Source organism: Sus scrofa, chromosome 14 (assembly GCF_054392235.1).
Source record: "Sus scrofa isolate SSC_HxYL_T2T_F1_AM1 chromosome 14, Sscrofa_HxYL_maternal_Yorkshire_Landrace_v2.0, whole genome shotgun sequence".
NCBI classification, from domain to species: Eukaryota; Metazoa; Chordata; class Mammalia; order Artiodactyla; family Suidae; genus Sus; species Sus scrofa.
The window spans coordinates 112,619,939-112,645,230 of NC_139396.1; the positions used below are offsets into that span (position 1 = coordinate 112,619,939).

The 25,292-nt window shown below is 35.6% G+C and overlaps 1 protein-coding gene across 8 annotated transcripts in view; it reads right to left on the reverse strand.

Moving 5' to 3' along the window:
• Positions 1-25,292, reverse strand: part of PARG (poly(ADP-ribose) glycohydrolase) — a 142,532-nt gene that overhangs the window by 63,625 nt on the left and 53,615 nt on the right. For all 8 annotated transcript variants that reach the window (XR_014827512.1, XR_014827508.1, XR_014827510.1 and 5 more), the window contains exons 8-10: positions 18,363-18,455; positions 13,936-14,093; positions 3,547-3,626 (exon numbers count right to left, since the gene is read on the reverse strand). Coding sequence is in view for 3 of the 8 variants with exons in the window: in XM_005671222.4 (XP_005671279.3) it covers positions 3,547-3,626; positions 13,936-14,093; positions 18,363-18,455 (331 nt within the window). In the remaining 5 variants the exon portion in view is untranslated. The remainder of the gene's footprint in view (positions 1-3,546; positions 3,627-13,935; positions 14,094-18,362; positions 18,456-25,292) is intronic.

Here is a 25,292-nt window from a genome sequence, read left to right on the forward strand (position 1 = left end):
TTCTCAAGGAAAAACTCTACTCCTAAAGACTGGTGAATATATACATATTTATGTATTTTATAATAAAATAGTATGTCGAAGATTAAAAAAGAAAATTGTTGGCATGCCCTTTGAGGTCGATACAGCTAAATTCAGGGGTTAGACTATATGCAACTGCTCTATTTATAAGTTGCCTTAGCCAGAAGGAGGAATTACTGTGTTCTAAGAGGTTAGAGAATAATGATGACATAGTTTTCAAGGAGCAATAGGTATGAGAGGATTAAGATGTGGTAAATTTTAGAGGATAAGGTCCTCCCCCCCCCTTTTTTTTTTACTACTAGTGGCAAAATCAACAAATAAATCAGCAGAGCAAAAGTAATTCGTGTGATTCAAATCAAAGAACAAACTAAAAAGACCAGGCCATTTCTGTTTTCTTCTGTTTAAAAAAAAAAAAAAAGAAAAAAAAAAAGCTCTTAGTAGAGACATGTGTCAGGAACTATTAGTGATAATGCTGGTAGAGTTTCAATGAAAGCTTGGCAATCATTTCATGCCTTTGGATGATTCCACATTTCCCTGCTCTCAGTCACAAGCAATAACAGCTCAAAAATCACACGGAGTAGTTATTTTGTTAACATGGGTTACAAAATATTCTTTAAGACAACTAGCATAGTTAAAACTCACAAGTAAGAAATAGAATAATTCAAACACTAGAGAAGCGATTCTATTGTTAATTGGAAATTAATGTCTGTATCATCATTCAGTAGTGTAGTAGAAAAGTAAGAATACTAAATATCTCTCACATATACGAGGAGAGACCAAGAAAAATTAAAAAATGAATATTTCTGGCAAAGCAAGAGAAAAGGCGGAAGAACATGGCTCTGTAGATGTAGTTAATAACAAAAATATATCAAGAGCATGCCTGCCTTTCTTCCATAAAGAGGCATTTTTCATACCACAATATGTTATTTTGGTTAATCAGATATTTTCCTTAATAAATCAAAATATATACTGCATATGAGGCATCAGTTTTTACACACTCCATCTATAAGGTCATTTTATCTAAAATCATATTGAAAATAATTCAGAGGAAGTTTCATAGTGGCTCAGTGGAAATGAATCTGACTAGCATCTATGAGGATGCGGGTTCAATCCCTGGCCTTGCTCAGTGGGTTAAGGCCATGAGCTGTGGTGTAGGTCACAGACATAGCTGGGATCCTGCACTGCTGTGGCTGTGGCCAGCAGCTGCGACTCCGACTGACCCCTAGCTTGGGAATATCCATACACTGGGGGTGTGGCCCTAAAAACCAAAAAAAGGAAAAAAAGAAAATAATTCAGAAAGCTCTTTAAAATGTCTCAAGATCCTTACTACAAATATAACACATAGATTTTTATAACATTGAAAATTTCCTGATGGAATTATACTTTATCAATTCTAAAAGGTACATTTCTCATGTATTAAGTTTCTGAAACTAGGATATGTCTTACATAGTCAAAGGGTATCTAACCATTACTATGGGTCTATATTAAAGTTGAATTTTTCCAGAGAAGATGTGCATCTGCTTCTGCCACCATATGGGAAAACCACCAACCTGAGATGTCTGAATTAAGTCTTCTATTGCAAGCTTCTGCAGATCACAATGGTGATACGACCTCAGACCCCAGCCTTGGGGCTTGTGGTTCAAATTCTCAGAGAAGATGTTTTTGGGTGTCCTCTCTACCTAGACTGACACTTACAGTTTCTTTGCTGTCCCTTTTCTGCACAACCAAGTTAATCTCCCACTAAGAGTATCCAGATCTCTGGTGTTCTACTTTCGTAAGAGAGATCACCTATAACTTCCCTTCCTGAGTGTTTTTTTCCTTCTTGTAGTGGTCCTTAACATAATTGCACTTCTTACCATCTATCAAGTCCTAGAAATATGGTACTTTAAATAGGTTTCTATGGTTTCTATTCAGTAGACTCCAGAACTCCTACATAAAGTAATTATTAAATTTCAAACTACTTTCTATTCTACTTAGTGTTGCCTCTTTAAGCCTGTAGCTTTACATCCTAAAAATCTATATAGTATGTCTTACTATATTTCTACAAAGAACCATGTACAATGAAAAAGGAAAAAAAATAAAACGTCTAATTATAATTTATATCTTTCAGCCTGACTAATTCCCAATACTTATAAGGATTTATAAATTCCTGGCTAAAAAAATTTTGTTTAGCTTTTTCCCTCAAAGTATTTAAAATTCTAAAATTTAGAAAGGCGAGTTGGAATTCAGAGCAGAAATGCATCATTTCACTTCAAGGACAGCAAAGTGAATTCTGAATTACTTAGAAATAGTAATGGAATTCATTAATAGAATAGCAAAAAATATACTCATCTTTCAAACAAATTATTACAAATTCTAATTTGATTTTAAGCCCTAGTGAGCCTTCATTTTCCTTACTATTTCATTCTGTACAGAGTACAAAACTAAAAATCCATAAGCTAAGAAATAAATAACTCTACCAAAGAAGTCTATAATTTTTCCCTTAAATACCAAAATCTGGAAAATTGATTTCTTTCCCCCAAATTTGAACAATGTCCAAGAGCAATAATTTCAAAAGGGAAAAAAACTGCCAAGTATGCTATAATGTGAGAGTCCTTACCAAGGGAAAGGTATGAAAAAAAGGATTTGAATAGTTCAGTGATGAATTTTAAGATAATCCCACAATATGGACAACTAGAATTGAAATGAACTCATTTCACTTGACCAGAGTCAACCTGCTCTACTTAGCAAAAGCAAACTTTTGAGATGTTCTGGTTTCCTTTATAATTGACTTGCAGGAAAGACTATAATAGCTAACATTTATTAAGATGTAATTTCTCATTTAATATTTATAACTACTCTATGAGGTATATTATCATTATTCTTTTATTTTACAGATAAAGAAACTGAGGCTTAGAGATATTAAGAAACTTGTCCATGGTCACCCAGATTCTAGGATAAGAGTAGAAACACCAATTTGTTATTAGCTGATCACTACCAGTGTTGGTTAGACATTTACTACTACTGTCTCAGGTACTATGATTAGCTTCTGGGAAAGCAAGATAGTCAGGATCCAACAGAGAAAGACAGACATATAAACACTAAGTGCAAACACTGTTCTATAAACACTGCAAGGGCGTAAAGGAAGCACAAAGAGAGAGATGGAGAGGAAGACAATTAATTCATTAACCTCTGAAAATAAACTGTAGTAGTTAATGCTTCCTTATATAAAGAATAGTCTAAATGTATTTCCTGGTCAAAATACTTTCTTTTAAAAGTATTAATTTACTGTTTTTATTCATGAAAATCCATTAAAGTATATTACGCTGGTCTAATTTCAGTATTCAAAACCCACGCGTATTCATAGCACACCTTTATATATACACACAACTTGTGCATAAAACTACATTATAATACTGAATTATTACTGTTTTTTAATGTGGTTTGGTAGGAAAGTGTACTTTGAACACAAAACATTTTTGACTTGTCACTTGATCTAAACTGCCCCCATCAATGATAAAAATTACAAGAAGAATGAAAACAATGTACTTTTCTCTGTGACTCTTCTAAAGTAGCAGAAGAGAGTTTTAAGCTTCTCTGGTTTCCTTGATGAACGTCCTTCAAACAACCTGAAAGAGACAAAAAATAAAAGAGGGTAAGGATGATTTAAGATGTTTTAAGGATTCATAAAAACCTAAATCTATACTACTACCAAGAAATAAAAGAAGTAATTCTTCCAGGAGGCAATTCTGTAATGATAGAAAACTGAGAAACTGTTTGCATTCAAACAGCATCTGGAGAGGACTAAAACCAACTAGAACCAGGCTTCTTCAAAGTTGTTCAAGTCAGATGGCACTCTTTAACAGCCACGTTCCTCTAATCTATCTTCCTCCAGGGAGAAGGCACCATCTGGTCCCCCAAAGTCAATTAGGCCAGTGAGTTAACGCTCAATCATTTTCCCAATGGCAAATACTATTTACAATTCATAATATTACTAGGTAGTTAAATGACTGAACAAAATGGTATCTGCAAAAATCCCCGTGATTGTTTGGTGGCGGGAGGGGGTGACAATGACAACAACAAGCAGGTATGACAAGATATTGGGAGACTGATGAATCCTTGGTAATTAAGCAAACATACCCTTTGCATGGTAACCAAAACAGTGCCTACCCTATGTCATGTAGTTTCCAGCAACCTGGACTTGCACTACTTAATTTAGTTTTCTTTGAAATGATGTGGCATTGTTCTTGGTAACACATAATGCAATTTATCCTGAGGAAAGAAAAGCAGAGCTTTGGAAGCATATGACCTGAGTAAGTAGTTCGCTAAAAGATTTCTAACACAAAAGCATGCTTTTGGGCACAAGATCTAGCTTTACAAAGGCATTTAAAAATTATAAAGAAATTCTGTGGCTATAAATAATGAAATATTAGTCATCTGCCTCTAGTCGTATACTTTGGCTTTAAAACCAGAAAACTTCAAGTAGAAGTTCACTTTAATAAGAGCCAAAATGAGTAAAAATTTCATGATTAGAAAATCAAGCTTATGTAACTATGCAGAGAAGGAAAAGTTAATTCTATGACAAAATCCTATTGAATAACTGAAATGAATTAATAAAAGGGAAGGAAATGTAGATTTCAAATGATCCTGTTTTCAATGATCTGAAATTATCTATTCTGGGTCAATTTCTGAGAAAACAATTTATAGGAATACTTATTTCCTGAAAAGAATGCTAATGTCAGAAAGTATTTTAACCAAATCTGAAATCGAATAAATACGATTTACTAAACGAATACCTTGGGATCTATTGCAAAATCACTTTCTAGGTTTACTACTTAGTAGAGGGAAGCAGGATGAATGTAAAGACAGCTATCACGTTTTTTTAGAGATGAATTGATGTACATACAATTCAATTAAGGAAAAAAAGTTCCTCTTCCATAGAAGTGTTGCATAGTGAGTGAAAATGGCTATTGCCCTTGAGAAACAATTCCCCCAAACAAAAAAGCATTCCTAGCATCAATATGTGGTCAGCTGCTTAGGAAATCACATAAAACTTCACATATTTCATAACCATGATAAGAAATTATTAACCTGAGGAGCCTCCTGGGACTATAGATTTATTGCCTTAGCAATTAATGGACTCTCCTGGAAAGGTCATATGGCTGTTATTGTCACCCACTACAAATGAGTACTACAATTTGTTTTGCAAGTCCAAATCTTATAGGTCCAAAGCAAGCAGAATCTCAATTTATTCTCTATCTTCTTTGCTCCAAGTCTAATTTCAAACCACTGTGTAACCAAATAAGCTTTCCTGTCTCCCTGAAGGAGAAATGCATGTGGTGTGGAGTCTAGAACACAGCATGGAGGTAGAAAATCAGGGAAGATGAAGAAGGTTTAAAACCCCTGTACCAATTCTCAGATTTCACTGTTATAAAATTTTAAAGTACTATGTATAGCTACCTAAATAATATGAATTATCCTGGTATGGAAGCAAGAGAAAATAACATAAAAGTGCAGGTAATCTGCATGAGTGAACAAAAGTGATGTACTATCTGAAGGACAGCATTTGGCAGGGAGGATATAGATAAACAAAGGAAATGAGGATAGAGCCCAAGAAAGGAAAGAAACAGAAAGATGGGGCTGACAAGGCAGAGAGAGAAGAAAGAGACAGAAGTTTGACAAAGGGAGGGTATGAGAGACAGAAATTCAGCGAGATAAACACAGAAAGAGACAGAGACTCAGAGAGAGGCCTTCTCATCATAATCAAGTACAATTCAATTTTTTAACTCAACACCATTTTTTAAATTTAGATTTCTATATATATTTGAAGTCATATGTTGAGTTGGCAGGTGGGCGTGCAAACGTGCACATAAACTAGGCCACAGTAACCCTTCCACAGGTAGAAAAGACATTTTGGCATTTAACTGAATGATAATTAGAGATTATTAAAGAAAGCAAACAAAAAAAGTGATTGGGCAACCTTATTTTTGTCCTAAACAAAACTTATTTTCAAGGGAATAAGTCAATCAAGGGTTAGGTACTTGTTAACTGGTGTTTTTCTTTCCATAAATATAAAGAGAAGCAAAGTTTAATAAAATCTTTCCCTGAATGGAATATTGATTACATTACTGGAATTGGATTCTAGACACACACACACACACACACACACACACACACACACACTCCCATGTGATTTCAAGTTAAGGATTAATCCTATTAGTATACAGTAAATCAAACCCAAAGCACTATAACCTCCTCTTTAAAATGGAAGCAAATGATAATCCGGAACCCAGCCAGAAAGTCGTTCTTGGCTTTTCTGTGAAGCACTGTGCCATATGGCCTCTGCAGCATTTTCAATCCAGAAGAGACAGATGTAAAAGCCTCCTGGGCTGACCACTGCTGCAACCCACAATTAATCTCTGACCATCAGTTTCTAAGCAATCTCAGAAGCATCAATGCTAATCACATTGGAAGCCTTTATAAGAATGTTTAGGCCCTGAAAGGCAAGCAGGGGAAAAGGTCAGGGGCATTTAACATAACTAAGCAGGGCTGGAAGAACACAACAATAAATAAAAAAGGGAAGACTTATTCAATTTATTGACGTCAGCCTCCCACCACATACTCTTACCATTTTTCTTATTCAATCAACTAGCTAGTCTTTTGAGACTAAACACACTCACACGCACAACTCCCAACTGGAAGAAACTATTATCATAAACAGCAACTATGCAAAAAAGAAAACACAACAATAAAATGCTCCATAATCAGCTTACCAAATGGCTCATCAAATTAGGTACTTGATCTATCATAAACCACATGAATAAGGGGAACTTTAGGTTGTTTTTCATTTCTGAAGCATAGTCAGAGCATTTTGCTCTTGAGAGGAAGTGAAACATGATGAAAGAGCAGTGAGTGTGAACAGAAGCCAGTGTCCCATTTCTACTACAGGTCCCATTTCTACGACAGGTCAATTACTCTCATTGAACCTCTTAGTATAGAAGCTCCCCTACTAAAAACTCAGAGACAGAATCAAAGGGAGCTGTCAATAGACAGTAGTGATGATAACAAATCATTTTGTTGTTGCTGTTGTTTGCTGTTTTAGGTTTATTAAAACACATATCATCTCACTGAGAGGCAAGTGCAGACATCCTGACTGCTGAGGAGTCCTCCAAAACAACTGTGGAGACTACAACAGGCTTTACCTGCTTTAATCAATTTTCAATGTTCTGGTGACCAAAAGAGCATCCACAGCCAGGAAGACAAGAGCATGCCTGGTTTCAAATCTTCAACAGACATACTTGAACTCTTACTTGGTAAAAATGCTACTGGGATAGCACAAGCTTAAATCCCACATGGTTACTCTGGCCTGGAAATAATTCTTACATATCAAGGATTATTTCTAAGGATAGCCATAATTTCTAGCAAGCTATGAGGTAAAAAGTATTAATCTGATTCATTCAAAAAGGGGCTGTATAGCAAAATGGTTAAGGGACATAGCTTCTAGAGGCTGACTATACCTTGAGTTTGAACCCCAATTATACTAGTTAACTTGGTGAAATAAACTACCCTCCTAAGTCGTCATCTCTTCATCTGAAAAATGGCAAAACAATAATACTTAATTTATAAAGACTGATTTGAAGATTAGGTGAAAAAAAATAGCCCAGTGACTGGGATACGGCAGGTACTTAATAAATATTAGCTACTGTTATAAAGATATCTTATGCAAAAAAAATTTCAGATAATGCTGAGTCAGCAGAGGTACCTGGGATAGAAAGTCATCGGCTAAAAAATCAACACTCATTTACAAAAAATGCATACACGATTCTAATCCATATTCCCTTCATTAAGAAAAATGTTTCAGCCTCTTTTCCCATCAAGCCTAACAGGCTGACCCTCAGAGCCAACCAGCTCAGTCTTCAGGATAAATGACAATGCACAATGAAAAAGATAAACAGGATGTTGCCACCAGCTTTCTCCTGTGATAAGTCTAGTTGAAAAATAAAGATGCTTTAAAAATAAAACATATATTAAAATTAATATAAATTCTGGTCATTGGCAGCAGGAAATAGGAAGTCACAAAGGCCAAGGTTTCTCAAGTCTTCTTGACTTCTGTCAGTCATCCCAAAACTGTAGTCGATTTTACTGTTAAGAAGGCCGTCAGTTTTGCAGGTGCCCAGCTGTCAGAGGACACTGTGGACTTGTGTTTCTTTTACATGCTGAATGGTCAACTGAGAGTGAGGGAAAGGTAATGAATCAGAGTTTACAGGGCTATAATTAAAAAAGGAAGAAGCTACCCGTAATAATTATTTTGGAAAGGCTCAAAATCTCTGCGGGATTCCACTCTCAAAATCAAACTTCAGAGTTCCCGTTGTAGCTCAGCAGTAATGAACCTGACTAGTATCCACAATGATGTGGGTTCAACCCTTGGCCTCACTCAGTGAGTTAAGGATCTGGCATTGACATGAGCTGTGGTGTAGGTCACAGCTACAGCTCGGATTTGACCTCTAGTCTGGGAACTTCCATATCCCGATGGTGCAGCCATAAAAAGTCAAAAAAAAAAAAAAATCAAATCACAAAAACTGTCTACTCTTTTTATTAACTTTGTCTTCTGCTCCACTTCTGATAATTGATTGTTTTATGTAACCTATTTTTCTTCTGATTATATGATCATTATAAAAGCAATCTGAAAATATGCAGAAAGAGATAAAGAAAGTGTCAAATATCTATCTCACCACCCAAGGGTAATTATATTTTGATTCATTTTTTTTGTCAGTCTACTTTTCATGCTCATACATCTATATGTACAGATATGAACATAGAGTATAGTAACAGAAACGGGTATTTTAACACATTTGGGATCGTAATCTTTTATTTATTTACTTATTTACTTATTTTTAAGGCTGGACCTCTGGCATATGGAAATTCCCAGGCTAGAGGTCAAATTGAAGCTGCAGCTGCTGGCCTAAGCCACAGCCACAGCAACGTGGGATCCAAACCATATCTGTAAACTGTGCTGCAGCTTATTGCAACGCTAGATTCTTAACCCAATCATCAAGGCCATGGTTGGAACTACATTCTCAAGGACACAATGTCAGGTTCTTAACTCACTGAGCCACAATGGGAATTCCAAGAACATAATCTATATACAATTTTTTATTCCTTTAAAAAGCCTATACTATAATCATGCTTATTAACCTCTGTTCCCTTTCTTGTGCTTTTTCTTGTTTTACCTGGTAGGGAATGTATATGTATAGTTATCCATAGAGCGCCTTAAGTTTTTCTGAGGAAAGGGCTACAGTTTGGTTATAGCACAAAATTTATCTGTGAAGAGTTTAAATACTGAATTCTTAATAAGTAAAACTGAATGTCTAGAATTTGCTTTAAAATATTCTAGGAAAAAAGAAAGTGAGGTTGGATAGGTGAAAAAAGAGCACAAAAAATAAAGATATATAAGTAAGTAAATAAAGTTAAGTGCTAAAGTTGGTTGACTAAAATTTGGGTTCACTATACTGTTCTCTTTATCTTTTAGTTATGTTTGAAAATACTCTTAATAGAGTTTATTTATTTATTTATTTATTTATTTATTTCTGTCTTTTCTAGGGCTGTACCTGTGGCATAGGAGGTTCCCAGGCTAGGGGTCTAATTGGAGCTGTAGCCGCCGGCCTACGCCACAGCCATGGCAATGCAGGATCTGAGCGGCATCTGTGACCTACACCACAGCTCATGGTAACGCTGGATCCTTAACCCATTGAGTGAGGCCAGGGATCGAACCTGCAACCTCATGGTTCCTAGTCTGATTTGTTAACCACTGAGCCACAACAGGAACTCCAGTAGAGTTTTAAAAATAACTTTTTAAAAGAAGAGGCTTTCTGATACAACCTTAACTTAGTAAAATAATGCTGTTCTTGTTAAAAAATAAAACTTTTTAAAGACTACAATTAAAACAAAGAATCTTCTGAGAAAGCTTATAACTAAGACATCGAAAGTTTATCTTAGGGACCATCAAGATACATTTACTAGCAGATTATTCATTCTTCAGAAACAAATTATAAGTGCTCATTGAAATGCTAACTCTAAAGTACTATTAATTAGAGCTACTCATAACCAAAACCAAAATAACAACCCTAGAACCACTGGAATTGTCTTCAGAATTCTGGACAAAGATTTTATAATTTATAGCATCTCTGGCAAATCCTAGAGCTCATTGTACATTTATTCCAAATAAATAGGCTACTTAATCTTTAAAGAATCCTTACTATTAATATACTAATAATCTTCATGAAAACAGATAATTATATTTGTACAAAATTAAATTCCCACTTCTTTACTTACATACAAAATTTGACTATTTCCTTTTCTATATTAAAAGACAAAATCTGTGAGAGATGCACAGCTCTTAACTACCAGTGAGTCTACTTGTAAGAAAATTCTTTAATAATTTTTCAAACAGGCAAAAAAAAAAATACATTTAGTAAACAAGTGCTTTAACTGCAATTGCAGATACCAATGCTTTGTTTTCTCTTAATACAGTCCCAAATACTAAAGAAATCAAAAGTAAAAACTCATAATTCCTAAGAATATGATTCAGTTTGAAAAGTAAAAGACCATAGACTGAGATCAAGGAAACTAAGTTATAGTCCTAGTAGCACTCTACCACTACTAACCAGTCACTTACTTCATCAAATGTTTCATCTATAAAATTTATTTTCATTTGGGATTTACTGAAGGCCTGCAATGCATGAGATTTTGTGAAAACAACAAAGAATAGAACAAATAAGATCTCTGTTCCACTGAAAAGATTAAATAAGCAATGGTAACAAAGTTGGGTGGGCAGTAGAGCATCTCTACTCTAGTAACAATGAGTACATCTGTCACCTGGATCTTGGTCTGTAAATATCATTCTCCAATAAAAGGAGAACCAAGGTTCCTTGAGAAAATGACAGATCCCACAGATGGGTCATGGAAAATATGAGTCTGAAATATCTGTGATGCCAAAAAGTAAGAAAACACTAAAAAATAAAATAAATAAATAAATATCCGTAAGTCTGTTCAGATATTTTAAAATGTGAAAGAAGGGATAGCTCTTCTTTACAAGAGAATTCTAAGCAATACATGTAGACGGAAATGGAAAAATCACAATAGGCAAACACTATAGTAATAACTGTTACAGACAAGATCCAGCTAAATGGATGCTAAAATTAGTGAGGAGAAACATAAGCCAAACATTTGCATAGGGTCAACAAATCACTCCCAAGATATTTATTAATCCCAAAGAAAAAGTAAGCAACTGTACAGTGGGAAAACTCCATAGATACCACCTTAGCCAACTGATCACCAGTAATGAGACGTATCAACATCAGGAGCCCACTGATGCGATGCACAGAGAAGGACACAATATCAGTTCTCTGGTATTCCTGCCAAAAATGCAATGATCTCACTCTATTTGTGAAGAAAATGTCAGTCAAACCCAGACTGAAGAACATACTACAATAACTGATGAGTAGTCTTCAAAAGTGTCAAAGTCATGAAAGAAAAGGGAAAACTAAAGAACAGGGTAGAGGAGACTCAGAAAATCAAAGCAGTTCCCACCCTTACCTGTAGAAAATCAAAGACTTTCTAGTCGATGTCTGAAAGCTTTATTGGTAGGGAACCCTATGCATACTATGTTTTTACCTATACATATATACCTATGATAAAGTTTAATTTATAAATGAGGCACAGCAAGAGATTAACAACAATAATTAATAATGAAGTAGAACAACCATAACAATTCTCTTGTGGCACATTAAGGTTGAGGATCCCGCGTTGTCACTGCAGCAGGCCACCGCTGTGGCATGGGTTCGATCCCTGGCCCAGGAACTTCTACATGCTGCGGGAACAGCCAAAAAAAGAAATCACGTAAATGTGTTCTCTTTCTCTCCCAAAATATCCTATTCCATCTTAACTGATCATATACTATGGCCATAACTAGTGCTGTTTGAGATGTAAGAGCAAAACTAGCACAAATTTCTTTCCTTCTTCACAATTCCATGGAGAGAACATTTGTCCTTACTGTAGGTCTCAGCAACCTCAGCATATTTTTTTTCTTTCCTTATTAACTTGAGAACTTTTACCTTTTCAGTTAAAAGAAGCACTTTACAGATTTTCTTTGGCATATCCAAATTGTCAGCATCACTACTCATGTGCTTTAGGGCCATTATTAAGTAAAAAAAGGTTACTTGAACACCAGCACTTCAATACTTCAACAGTTATCTGATAATCCAGATAGCTACTAAATTAAATGACTAACAGGAGGGATATGCTGGACAAAGGGATGATCCATGTCTTGGACGGCAGGAAGCAGGATGTGCAAGATTCCATTATGCTTCTCAGAATGGTGTGCAATTTAAAATTTATGAATTGTTTATTTCTGTAATTTTCCATTTAATATTTTCAGACTTTGGTTCATTGTAGGTAAGTGAAACCATGGAAAGTAAGCCACATATAAGAGAGGACTACTATAAATGCAATGTGGGAGACTTGGAGGATTCTAGAACAGAAAAATACAGTAGAAAAACTGCTAGAATTCAAATAAAGTATGTAATTTAGTTAACCATATTACATCATTGTTGGTCTCCTGGTTTTAATAATTTACTACGGTTACTTAGTATGGCTACCATAGCATGATACATAGTATGGTAACAAAGTAATGTTAACAGCTGCCAGCCTACACCACAGCCACAGCGATGCTGGATCTGAGCACCGTTTGCAATCTATACCACAAGCAACACTGGATTCTTAACCCACTGAGCAAAACCAGGGATCAAACCCACGTCCTCATGAATACTAGTCTGGTTTGTTACCAATGAGCCACGATGGGAACTCCTGAAATAGTCTTTAAAGAAACAATATTAAAAAAGTAAACTGAAATAAATGGCATTACCACACCAATCAACTTTGAAGACAAAAACAGAATGGCAAACAAAAGTGTGATTTTGCTCCATGACCTCATCTCTTCTTCTGCACTCTGTCCACATTACCCAATCCCTCAGAGGCAGGAGATGGGGATTAGAGGGAAGTAATGGAGGAGGACATTATACATAGTTTACTGGGAAAGAGGAGCAAACAGTACCACAATTTTCTGTAGCTACACCCCTAACATTAGGGAAGAAAACTCACATTCTATTTACAGATACCATAAAGATAATCTCAGATGAAAAATAAAGATTAGGGGTGAAGGCGGAGGGTTAGAGTGAAGGGAAAAAATGATACTCATTTTTCAAGAAGATTTTACAACATTTTTGTTTGTGTAAATGATGAAGAAAATAGTAATTGGGGAAAATGGCTAGAATCTGAAACTTCATCAATTCCTTCACAATATATTACTTTTGTCAATAATTTAAACATTATTCTGCCTTCCTTTCAAAAATATTACATTAAGAAATTAATCATGTCTATAAAAAGTTAAAGTCAACTTTCATTTTTGCTTTTTATCTTAACAAGTATATTTTTTAGGTCTCAAGACAGTCAGTCTCATGACTCTAAACTCACACTTTACTGAAAGGAGGACTTGTACTACAGCTTTAACATTACCTCAGCATTCAAAGAATATAATGTACAACAAACATCCTGTGAATAAATAAGCACACGGAAGAGAAATAAGAAATCCAAGGCACTCAAAGGAGGAGGACAACCCGACAGGGTGGAAAAGAACATGGATCTTGGAATAAGACAACTGAGATTAAACCTCAGCTCTGTGACTTACTGAGTCTTGGACTCTAAGCAAGTTCTGTAACCTCTATGAACTTTAATTATCTTGCCTGCAAAATGGCAAAAATATCACTTGACTCACTGTATTATAAAGATTAAACTGGATAATTATACATAAAATGCTTGGCAAATCACTCAATTCCAACCTTCTCTATTTTACTGTTAAAAAGGTATTTTCTGAAAACATACCGATTGAAGTTAATATCTGGGTAACTAGAATACTCTGATTTCATCTTAGCATTTCGCCGTGGAAATGTGCAGAAGAAAGCATTAGCTAAAAGACTGGCAATCTGTTCCTGTGACATTGTGATGGAATGATTCATCTTCTGTTTCAGGAGTGGTATTGGCTGATAGAGGAAACAAAAAATACAGACAAGAGGAGCAATAATTAGTTTAGCAATTTCAAAAGCAGAGGCACCAAATTGCATTTGCTAAATTAAGGTAGGAATAATTTCAGGCCATTCTTGAATCCTTAAATCACCAGTGCTGTTGAAGTCAAGGGCAGTTCATCAAGGATGACTAGAAATATCTACTTGTTTGACAAAGTGCAGATTTCTAATCAATACTAATGAAAGTGAGGAGAACACAACACATTACTTGCATTAGTGAAAAACAAGATTCCTTTAGCAAGTAAGAAATAAAAACACATTACCCATGTAATGAAAAATTAAAACAAAGGATGGAACAGAAAAACATGGAATTTACTCCTGATTGCAAATGCTAAATTTGTTCTCACTTATATTAGAGATTATTATATTGGACAGAGAAATTTTTCCATTTCAGCCCTAAATAAAATGATCTGAGGAAAATAATTCAATAAATAAGTCTTTTTCTTCTAATTCTGAATCACACTTCACATTGACAACTTATAAGATGCAATCTAATTTTATTATAGCAATTAATGGAGCATATGTATACTGATTTATTTAGGTATAAACTTGTAAGAATATAGGCATTTCCTACATAATCATTTCAGGTCAAGGAAGATGCAGTACAGTCTTCCCTCAAAGTTTTTATGTCTGAAATGTCTTCAAGTTGTACCAAACCCAAATTGACTAACCTTTTACTCTTGGTATAATCCACAAGACTTGAGTACTGTGTTCAGTGAATTTTACTCTATATTAAATGTTTAAACTACATGTTTTTAAGGGCATAACGGGAAAGCCAAAGACCAACTGTCAGTTTAAGTATGAGCTGTTGTTTCAAAATGCTTCAACATAGTATTTAGAGATGTTTTTCCTTCTCCCTTCCATAAGACCCAGAACTAAGAATCCTGGATATCTGCATTAATCTCAAAACAGTACACATAGAGAACTGTTCTGATCACATCTCAAGAATCAGCACTCAAACATAACTGAGGAGAGGCAGGTAAGACAAATCAAAACTGCCATGTCGTAAAAATTAACTTCTAAGTAACAGAAAATGTACATCATTGCTAGAATAAGAGTTTGCTAAAAAAGGACAAGGCTAATAAGCTTGCAGTTCAACTATCTCTCTTGTGAAATACAAAAGTAAACAAACAAGAGAAATGTCAAGAATTTATTTTCACTAGGGTATCCAAAATTCTCTCTCCCCTTTTAGGTCTTAGCTAATCACAAGTTCAGAGAAAGAGGCAATAGAGAGTGCATACTGAACTTCATTTTCCTTCCTATACATTTATTTACAACCCAGCAATGAATTTATAAAAGGTGACAATGTGTCAAAGGCTTAGAGAAAACTGCTCCATGGTTTTAGTAAGAAATGAGTTTTTAACTACCATTTACAAGGTTATCCACAAAAAATGATTTTAGACTTAAATGCCTGAAAACTTACTTGGGGAAAACTAAAGGAAGTAAATCTTATCAGTGAGCCCTCGGCTAGGTAAAATAAGACAGCACATAAAATTAGTAAAATATGAACAAAAAGATCTTTCAAAAAGTTCATGTCCAAAATTTGTTTCCTGTAATTTCCTTTTTATAAATCTAAAATTTAGGTTTTAGGAGTTACCGTTGTGGCTCAGTAGTTAACGAATCCGACTAGGAACCATGAGGTTGTGGGTTTGATCCCTGGCGTTGCTCAGTGGGTTAAGGATCTGGCACTGCTGTGAGCTGTGGTGTAGGTTGCAGACGCGGCTCAGATTCCACGTTGCTGGGGCTCTGGTGTAGGCCAGCAGGTACAGCTCCGATAGACCCCTAGCCTGGGAACCTCCATGTGCAGCGGGAGCGGCCCTAGAAAAGGCAAAAAGACAAATAAATAAATAAATAAAACTTACGTTTTAGCTTTGGCCTAGAGAATATTAATATGATAAATTACTAAATAATATCATACGCAATTTAACATGCCAAAAATATATTTTGATAACAAATTGAAATATTAACTTACACAGCAGAGATTTACTTATTTTTTCCTTTTCATTTTTGGCCACCCCATGACATATGTAATTTGCGCCAGATCCTTAACCCACTGTTCCAGGCAGGGGATGGAACCTGTGCTCCAATGCTCTTAAGACACCACCGACCCACCTGCACCACAGCAGGAACTCTGAGATTTACTTTTTAGTAGAGGACAGAGGACAAAGTTAAAATGTTTTCTCCATTAATGCCCTAATGGAAGAACAAAGTTGTTTGAAGCCAGGTAAAAAAGATGAGGAACCACCAGTCTGATTTTGGTTCCACCAACTGATTTGTTATGGATTACAAACTTAGGTGTTTCTGAATACATATCTCATTAAATACAATATGGTGGAGTTCCCTGGTGGCTTACTGGTTAAGGATTTGGCATTGTCACAGATAAAAAAAAAAAAAAAAAGAAAAAACCACACAAAAAAACCAATATGGAAACCCCTCCAAAGGATGATTGGAAGAAAAGAGGAAAAAGTGATTTGTGTCTAATGGCTTTATTCTGTCCATTATACACTACATACTGAATTTAAAAAGCACTTAACCATTATGCTAGACCTGGGGACAGAAAAATGATTTCCCTTCAGGGAGAATATAATCTAGTGGGAGCATATACATAAAGACACTAATTACAAAATAATGTGCTAAGCATGATTTAAGTGCTATAGGAATGATTAACTTCAGCTGGAAGAGGCAGGAAAGACTTCACAAGGGAAGTAAACGGCAGAGCCTAAGAGGTAGTGAGCGAGTTTATTAGGTAAGAAAAAAAGCAAGGAGAAAAAGAAAAAAGAATGAACATGAAACACAAGCAAGCAAATAACTTTCAACATAAATAAAGAAAATGAATTTTAAAATATATCTTCTCTGCCTAATAGAAAAATTTATTTCAGACACAATGCACTAATGAGGTAAAATTAGTTACAAAAAACTGGAATGGCATGATGAGAAATATGGCACACTGAAAAACATTCAGTGGTTCTCAACATTCAGACCCAGGCATTTAGACATGGTTTTCTGTTGCCCCAATGATTATGCTTGTGGTTTCTGGGGTGTCCAATGATAGATTGCAATATATGGGATTATCTTACACATTCAGAAATTGCTCCACACAATATGTCCCTAGGATCCCTGCAGAGCAACAGTGTTAACAGAAATCTGGTTAGCATCCATGCAGCCAGGGGGCTGCCCTAGAAATAAAAGATAAAGGCAAATTCAAGCTACTGTTGTGAGCAACACAGGAAGAAAGAATAGACAACACCCTCTTATAATTGTTTGAAAATACATCTACAAGATCTTTGATGGTCCCCACTCTGAAAGACAGACTCTAATTATCCTTTCCTTGAGTATGAGCTAGATTTAGTGACTAAATTCCTCTGAAGAGAAAAATAGTGAAAGTAACAGTATGTGCCTTCAGAAACTAGGTCCAAAGAGGGATTGCCTTGTCCTTGCTCTCTCCTTAGGTGGCTTCTTCTGGGGAAGTGGGCAACCATGCCATGAGGACACCCCATCAGCACATAGAGAGCCCCATGGCAAGGAATTGAGGCCTTCTACCAGCAGTCAGCTTAGAAGTGGCTCCTCCAGCATAAGTCAAACCTTGAGATGACTGCAGCCCTAGCCAACACCCTGACTGCAAGCACAAGAGATCCTGAGCTAGAACCAGTCAGCTAAACTGCTAGCGAATTCCTGACAGAAACTGAAATAATAAAGGTTACTTGTTTTAAATCACTATATTTTGAGGTAATTTGTTATGTAACAAAAAATAATTAATATAAACCAAACAAAATAAAATAATACCAGACACCTATTTCCAAAAGTTAAGAACATATCACAAGCTTATTTGTTATACAATACACCACTTGGAGTAAGAGGGGCAGAAAGAGTAGCTATTAAGCCATTTTGAACATAAGATGTTCTAAATCCATTTGTATGTTTTGAAATCATGACTATCCTTTTTTGAAAGTTAGAGACTATTTAAACAAAAAGAAAAAAGAGGTCTGAATAAGCAAATATCAACACTGTAAACTGAAGCTCAGAAATTGAATGATGCATTTTTAATGTCCTCTTTTAGTGTTCTCTGTAGCCTCTAACCTTTTCCTTAGTATAGCAAATTCATCATACTCTGGCAAAAACTGTTTCCCATCTTCCTCTTCTCTCTCTTTGACGTTGGCCATTAGAATTTAAACAAAATCAATTGTGAGTCTCAAGAAAGCTACTGAGGAAGAAGTTATTTCCACCAACCTGGGTGCAAATATTTGGCAGACAGAGTGCAATTTTCACCATATCAGGCAAAATGGACTGATACAAATGTTCAGCTTCTGCTTCTTCGAGTACCTGAAAACCAATAAAATATGGTATCAGTGAATAATAACCAATGAACAAACAACTGTTATTAAAGTTAAGTTACACATTTGCCTTTTCATGGGGTCCCATAAGAAGGCATATTATCAGCATCAAACACATGTAAAGGTACACCAACAAGTGCAGTAAGGAACTTACAAATTCATTTCCAACTGTATATAAATCACCTTAGCACCCTCTGAAAATTAATCAAATATCCCCAATATGAAATATCACTCATATTACATTCACATTTAATTAAAACACTTGCAAATGAAAATAGTACATTCTGCCCTGCTACATCAATTAAAACTATTAGACCACCAAGAACTCTCTCAGAAGCCTTCCAACTTCTATAGTCTTGTATGTATGTATGTGTATGTATGTATGTATGTATGTATGTATGTATGTATTTGCTTTTTTAAGGCCATACCCACAGCATACAGAAGTTTCCAGGCTAGGGAGCCGAGCTGCTGGCCTATATACTACAGCCACATTGAGGCCAGGGATCAAACCCACATCCTCAGGGATACTAGTTGGGTTTGTAATCCACTGAGCCACAACAGGAACTTCTATAGTCTGTAATTTAAAGAAATCACCATAAAATCCATGCTAATTATTTCAAAGCATATTATGTGTGTCAAATCTAACATAGTGGGTAGTAAACAGTAAGGTTTCTGGTGACCTTAGAATTATCCTTTTCTAGGAATCTTTATGAAGTTAAACACCATGATTCCCATATCATACTTGAAGTACAATAAAGACAACACTCATGGCCCATTTCTGTCTTTTGTAATTTCCCATCTCTTCAATGCTTTAGAAATTACTTTAGTCCTTTTAATCCAATTTCTGTCTAAACGTCAGGGCATTTCTTTTAAAATACTAAAATGAAAACACGCTTCATTTAGAGATACTACATATATAGCCAGGATTAAAATAAATCATGTATCTATCTGAAATCACGTCTGACCTAGACAGATGAGGTCTCAGTTATAATCCAGTCTGATCCTGTCATTATTACAGAGAAAAGAAAACTGAGGCCAAGGAGGTTACCTGATTATCCTAGATTGAAAATGTCAATTAGCACCTAAATTAGAACTAGAACCCAAGTGTTCTGGCCTCTACTCCATGGCTCTCCCCACTTCTCTACGCGACCAATGTTTGGGATTGATGAGGGTAAGACTCTAAGCTGAAACAAAAGAGCATTCAATTGTCCATCTACAGCTGGACAAGGTATGTGTGTAAATAGAAAAAGTAACAAAAATAATTTACATTCACTCTGATTTTATAGGAAAGTTCTAACACTAAGAATTTTCTGTGTACCACAGCTCTAAAACCCAAATCTATGCCTATCTCCCTCTTTAGGATGATGAGAAAACTGATATTCAGAATGAAAATAAATATATTTGCAATTCAGAGAGTCTTAGATTCAATTAATCATAGGTATATAGAAAACTAAGCAAGTGAACAACACAAGACAATGATTAACTCTGAGGAAGACAAAAAGCTGTACAACAGAGGAAAAGGAATCATATCTCAGACATAAAGTGTTTTTACCATCCTACTAGAAAGCCAGATGAAATGAACATGACAACTCTATAGTGGAAAAGTGGGAAAACAGAAATAAGGCTTTGTTGGAGTTCCTGCTGTGGCTCATTGGTAACGAACCCTGACTATTATCCATGAGGATGCAAGTTCAATCCCTGGCCTCATTCAGTGGGTTAAGGACCGGATGTTGCCGTGAGCTGTGTTGCAGGTCCCAGACGTGGCTCAGATCTGATGTCGCTGTGGCTGTGGTGTAAGCTGGAAGCTGCGGCTCTGATTCAACCCCTAGCCTGGGAACTTCCATACGCTTTGGGTTCGGCCCTAAAAAGACAAAAAAAAAAAAAAAAAAAAAAAAAGAAAAGAAAAGAAAAGAAATAAGGCTGTGTTAATGGTGATGGGATTAAATAAACAATAGCTAAATCCTAATATCTATGATGGGAAGTTAACACATTAAAAAAAAGAAAAAAAAAAGCTGGGAGTACTCTTTGTGGCTCAGCAGGTTACGAACCTGACTAGTACCCAAGAGGATGCCGGTTCGATCCCTGGCCTAATTCAGTGGGTTAAGGATCCAGCATTGCTGTGAGCTGTGGTGTAGGTCGCAGATGTGGCCTGGATCCCAGACTGCTATGGCTGTGATGCAGGCTGGCAGCTGCAGCTCTGATTCAACTGCTGGCCTGGGAATTTACATATGCAGCAGGTGCAGCCCTCAAAAAAAAAGCTAAAGGATTCAAAGTCTCTTCATTATAAGACTCTTTAACATTAATGAAAAGAAAAACTAGAGAGTTCCCTTGTGGAGCAGCAGGTTAAGGATCTGCCATTGTCACTGTAGAGGCTCAGGTCACTGCTGTGGTGCAGGTTTGATAATGGCCTGGGAACTTCCACGTGTTGTGGGCATGGCCAAAACTAAACTAAATTTACAAAAATCATACACAGAAGGCATTCTACTATTTTAGAATTATAATGTATACATTAAAGATACTTCCTTTCCTATGAAAATGCATAAAATATATTAATGCACTTATTGAAGAAATTCAGATTTTTCTTACTCATAATTTGCCTTGTTTTTTAAAACATTTTATTTTGAAATAATCACAGATTCACAGAAAGTTACAAACATAATAGGGAGGTCTAGTTTACCCTTCACCCAGTGTCTCTTAATGGTTACATTTCACATAATTATAGCAAAATATCAAAACAAGGAAAATAATATTGGTACAGTGTATGTATGTACGTATGTATGCATATATATATATAATTGTTCTATGCCATTTTATCACCTGTATGTTTGTGAAGCCACCAAATTCAAGATACAGAAGTGTTCCACTATAACAAAAATCTCCCTTGTGCTACTAAATTTACAGTCACATTTTCCTTCTTCCAACCATCTCTAAGAGAGACCTAAGCCCTAGCAAGCACCAATCTGTCATCTATCTCTGTAATTTTGTCATGTTATACAAATGGAATCATATGGATGTGTCCTTATAAGATTGATTTTTTTCACCCTGTGTAGTGCCCTTGAGATTTATTTAAGTTAATTCCTATTGCTGAGTAGTATGCCACAGTATGAACATGCTATACTTTGTTTAACTATTTACTACTGAGGGACATTTTGGTTGTTTCCAGTTTCTAGCTATTACAAACTAAGCTGCCTTTTACTTTCAACATGCCTGTATTATTACGTCTGAAATAACAGTGTGTCATTTCTAAAAATCTACTCTGTAAATTCGTCTTTTAATTAGTGAATTTTCATCAGTTCCTTTTTTTTTTTTTTTTTTTCTTTCTTTTTAGGGCCACACCTGCGGCATATGGAAGTTCACAGGCTGGGGTTGAATCGGAGCTGCAGCTGCCAGACTACACCACAGCCACAGCCACAGCCACACAGGATCCAAGCAGGTGACCTACATCACAGCTTAGGGCAACGACAGATCCTTAACCCACCGAATGAGGCCAGGGATTGATCTCGCATCCTTGTGGATACTACTCAGGTTCGTAACCTGCTGGGCCGCAATGGGAACTTCTCACCATTTATATTTAATTGTTGATACGTTAGGACATATTTATTTCATTTTCAATTTTCTTTCGTCTGTTTTCTCTTCCTTCATTCCCAGGGGTTACGTGAAACATATTTTATAATTCCATTTTAATTTATCTAAAGTGTTTCTGAACATATCTCTTTGAACATGTTTTTCCATTGGCTGCTCTAGGCATTTCATTATATATTAACTATCACTATTTCCCGGTGTCAACAGTTTACATGTTCTAGTGAAGTACAGACATTTTACCTTTCTTTAAGGTCCTTAACCTGCCTCCATTATAATTTTTTTTAGTATCTCCCCACATTAAGAACCACATTTGATAGTGCTTCAATTTTTGAAAAGAGTGAGAGAAAATGTCAAACACAATTTAGAATACTCCAGAAGAAAAGACTACTACATTTACAATATTTTAAATCTTTCTGTCATTCTTTCTTCTTTGCTGATGTTCCAAGCTTCAATATTTTATCATTCCTTTCTCTTTCAAGAAATTCCTTTAGACATTTTTGTTTGTTTGTTTTTTGTCTTCTCTAGGGCTGCATCCTAGCATATGGAGGTTCCCAGGCTAGGGGTCTAATTGAAGCTGCAGCCACCGGCCTACACCACTGCCACAGCAACGTGGGATCGGAACAGCATTTGCGACATACACCACAGCTCACAGCAATGCCAGATCCTTGACCCACTGAGCAAGGCCAGGGATCGAACCCAAAACCTCATGGTTCCTAGTCGGATTCGTTAACCACTGCGCCACTATGGGAATTCCTCTTTTGTTCTTTTTCAAGTTCACCAATTCTTTCCTCAGCCATTCCCACTGTCCACTAAGCCCATCAATTCCTCAGCCATTCCCACTGTCCACTAAGCCCATCAATTCCATTTTTTTTTAAATCAGGTACTATATTCTTCAGTTATAAAATTTTTATTTGGTTCTTTTTAGCTCCTATTTCTTTGTTAGGACTATCTATTTTTTCATTTGTTTCAAGTAAGTTTATAATTGCTTATTGAAGCCTTTTGGTGATGGCTGCTTTAAAATCCTTGTTAGATAATTCTGTGTTATCGCAGGGTTGGTTAGTGTCTATTGATTAATTTTCCCATTTCAGTTGAGACTTTCCTATTTCTTAATGGATTTTTTTTAATCGAAACCTGGGTATTCTGGATATTATGTTATGAGATCTCAGATCTTATTTAAATCTTGTTTTAGCAGGCCTTCTGCAAGAGAGGAAGAGATAGCCACCTCATTACTATCAGTCAGGAATGGAAAGTCTGGTTCTCTACTGCCTTTGTCAAATCCTAGGGCAGAGAAGGGGAGAGGCATCTTGATACCTCTGGGTGGGAGTGTGAAAGTTTAGGCTCCCTACCAAGGATTTGTTGATACCACCCTGGTGCCACAATTTCTCACAGACCCTAGCTGGTCAGTCTTTTCTCCACTTTTCAGAGTCTTTTTATCCTTTTGTAGTGTCCAGGTTTTCAGCCATATTTAGCAGGAGAGACAAGGAGAAGTGTCTGTCCAAACATTTTTAACCTAAAGACATTTAACCTTAAGTGTCTACAAAGGCTGACAGCTTCTTCTCCTTTGGGTACCTGTCCTTGTCTTTTAAAAATGATATACGAGTAGCAGCTGTCACAGCTTTAAAATATCACATTTATCTGATGAAGCATTATTGCACTGGACTTCTTCACAAGCGTCAACACTTCAAACCCCTGTCTAATGCTGTTTTGAAAACACAAATGAGAACATTAAAAAATGTCACTTGAGAACATTACCAACCCAACTACTGTTGGAGATGAAATGCATAATTTAAAAAACTAGCATGACCTTATGACCTCTCATATATTATTAGTATCTTTGTGCAAATCTTAACTTTTACAAATTATTTATTTATTAATCTGCATAATTCATAAATCTATACAATGCAAACCAAGATATTAGTAATAATTTTTTTTTATTAGGACAGGAATTAACCTAAATATTTTTTAAAATTTTATTGGAATAAAGTTGATTTACAAAGTTGTGTTAGTTTCAGGTATATAGCAAAGTAAATCAGTCATACATATACATATATCCACTCCTTTTCAGAATCTTTTCCCTATATAAAAAAATGAAATTAAAATATTCTTTAACACTCCAAACACAAAAATGAAATCAAAATGGAATAAAGATCTAAAAGTAAAAAAATTTTTTAAAATGTAAATCATTGCTTAACTTCAAGGAAGGCAAGAACTTTAAATTTAAAATATTTACTTATAAAATATAATTTATTTACAATAGTAATGATGATGATGACTATAGGGAAATTAAACACTTACATGATGATAAAAAGGAAAGCATTCAGTTTTCCCACAAGCAGAGCCCTGCCCTCTACTGGATAGTCTGTATAGATAATTATATATGGCAATATTTGTGTGTGTGTGTGTGTGTGTGTGTGTGTGTGTGTGTATAAATACTGTTCTTTTATTCTAGTCCCAAAAGTTGATTAGGAATATGTTTCATTCAGAATTGATACAAAGATTTTCAAAAATATAATGCTATTTTACCCATTTCCTCTCTTTAGACTATAGATCTGTTCATCCATTCGACTGGCCAGTAAACAAATGTATGAGTATCTATTATATGCCAGACGCTCTGCCAGAACTGATGACAGAACTGTAAACAATCACAGACATCACTGACCTCATGAATCTCAAAGTAGAAAGTATGTTCCTTTTGTGATCCCCCCAATACATCTGCCCTCACCTTGAAGGATAGCAATTATTGCAACTGCATTCATAGTGACTTATGGAAAATCCATTTTTCTTCCTTAGCAGATGGAAATATGAATAAACTATTAAAGTAGAGTAGCTGAATTTGTCAAATGTCAGAACATTATGAATGATACAAATATCCAGAAGCATACATATAGAAAAGAGATTGTTACTTATTTCTTCTTTCTTAGAATGCTTGATCAACTAAAACTACATCTGTGGACTATGCTCTAATACTAAGAAATATTCATACTTGACTAAGTATGGCACACAGAAAGTACTACATAAATACTGACTACTGAATTTTGAATGAGTGAAATCTGTAGCTGGTAAAACCAGAAAACTGTTATTTTAATTGAGAAAATTTCCATAGATCTATTCTTTCACACAGTCGTCGGAGGAAACAGTTTTTTGGTTTTTTGTTTGTTTTTGCTTTTTAGGGCCATACCCTCAGCATATGAAGGTTCCCAGGCTAGGGATCCAGTCAGAGCTTCAGCGGCCAGCCTACACCTCA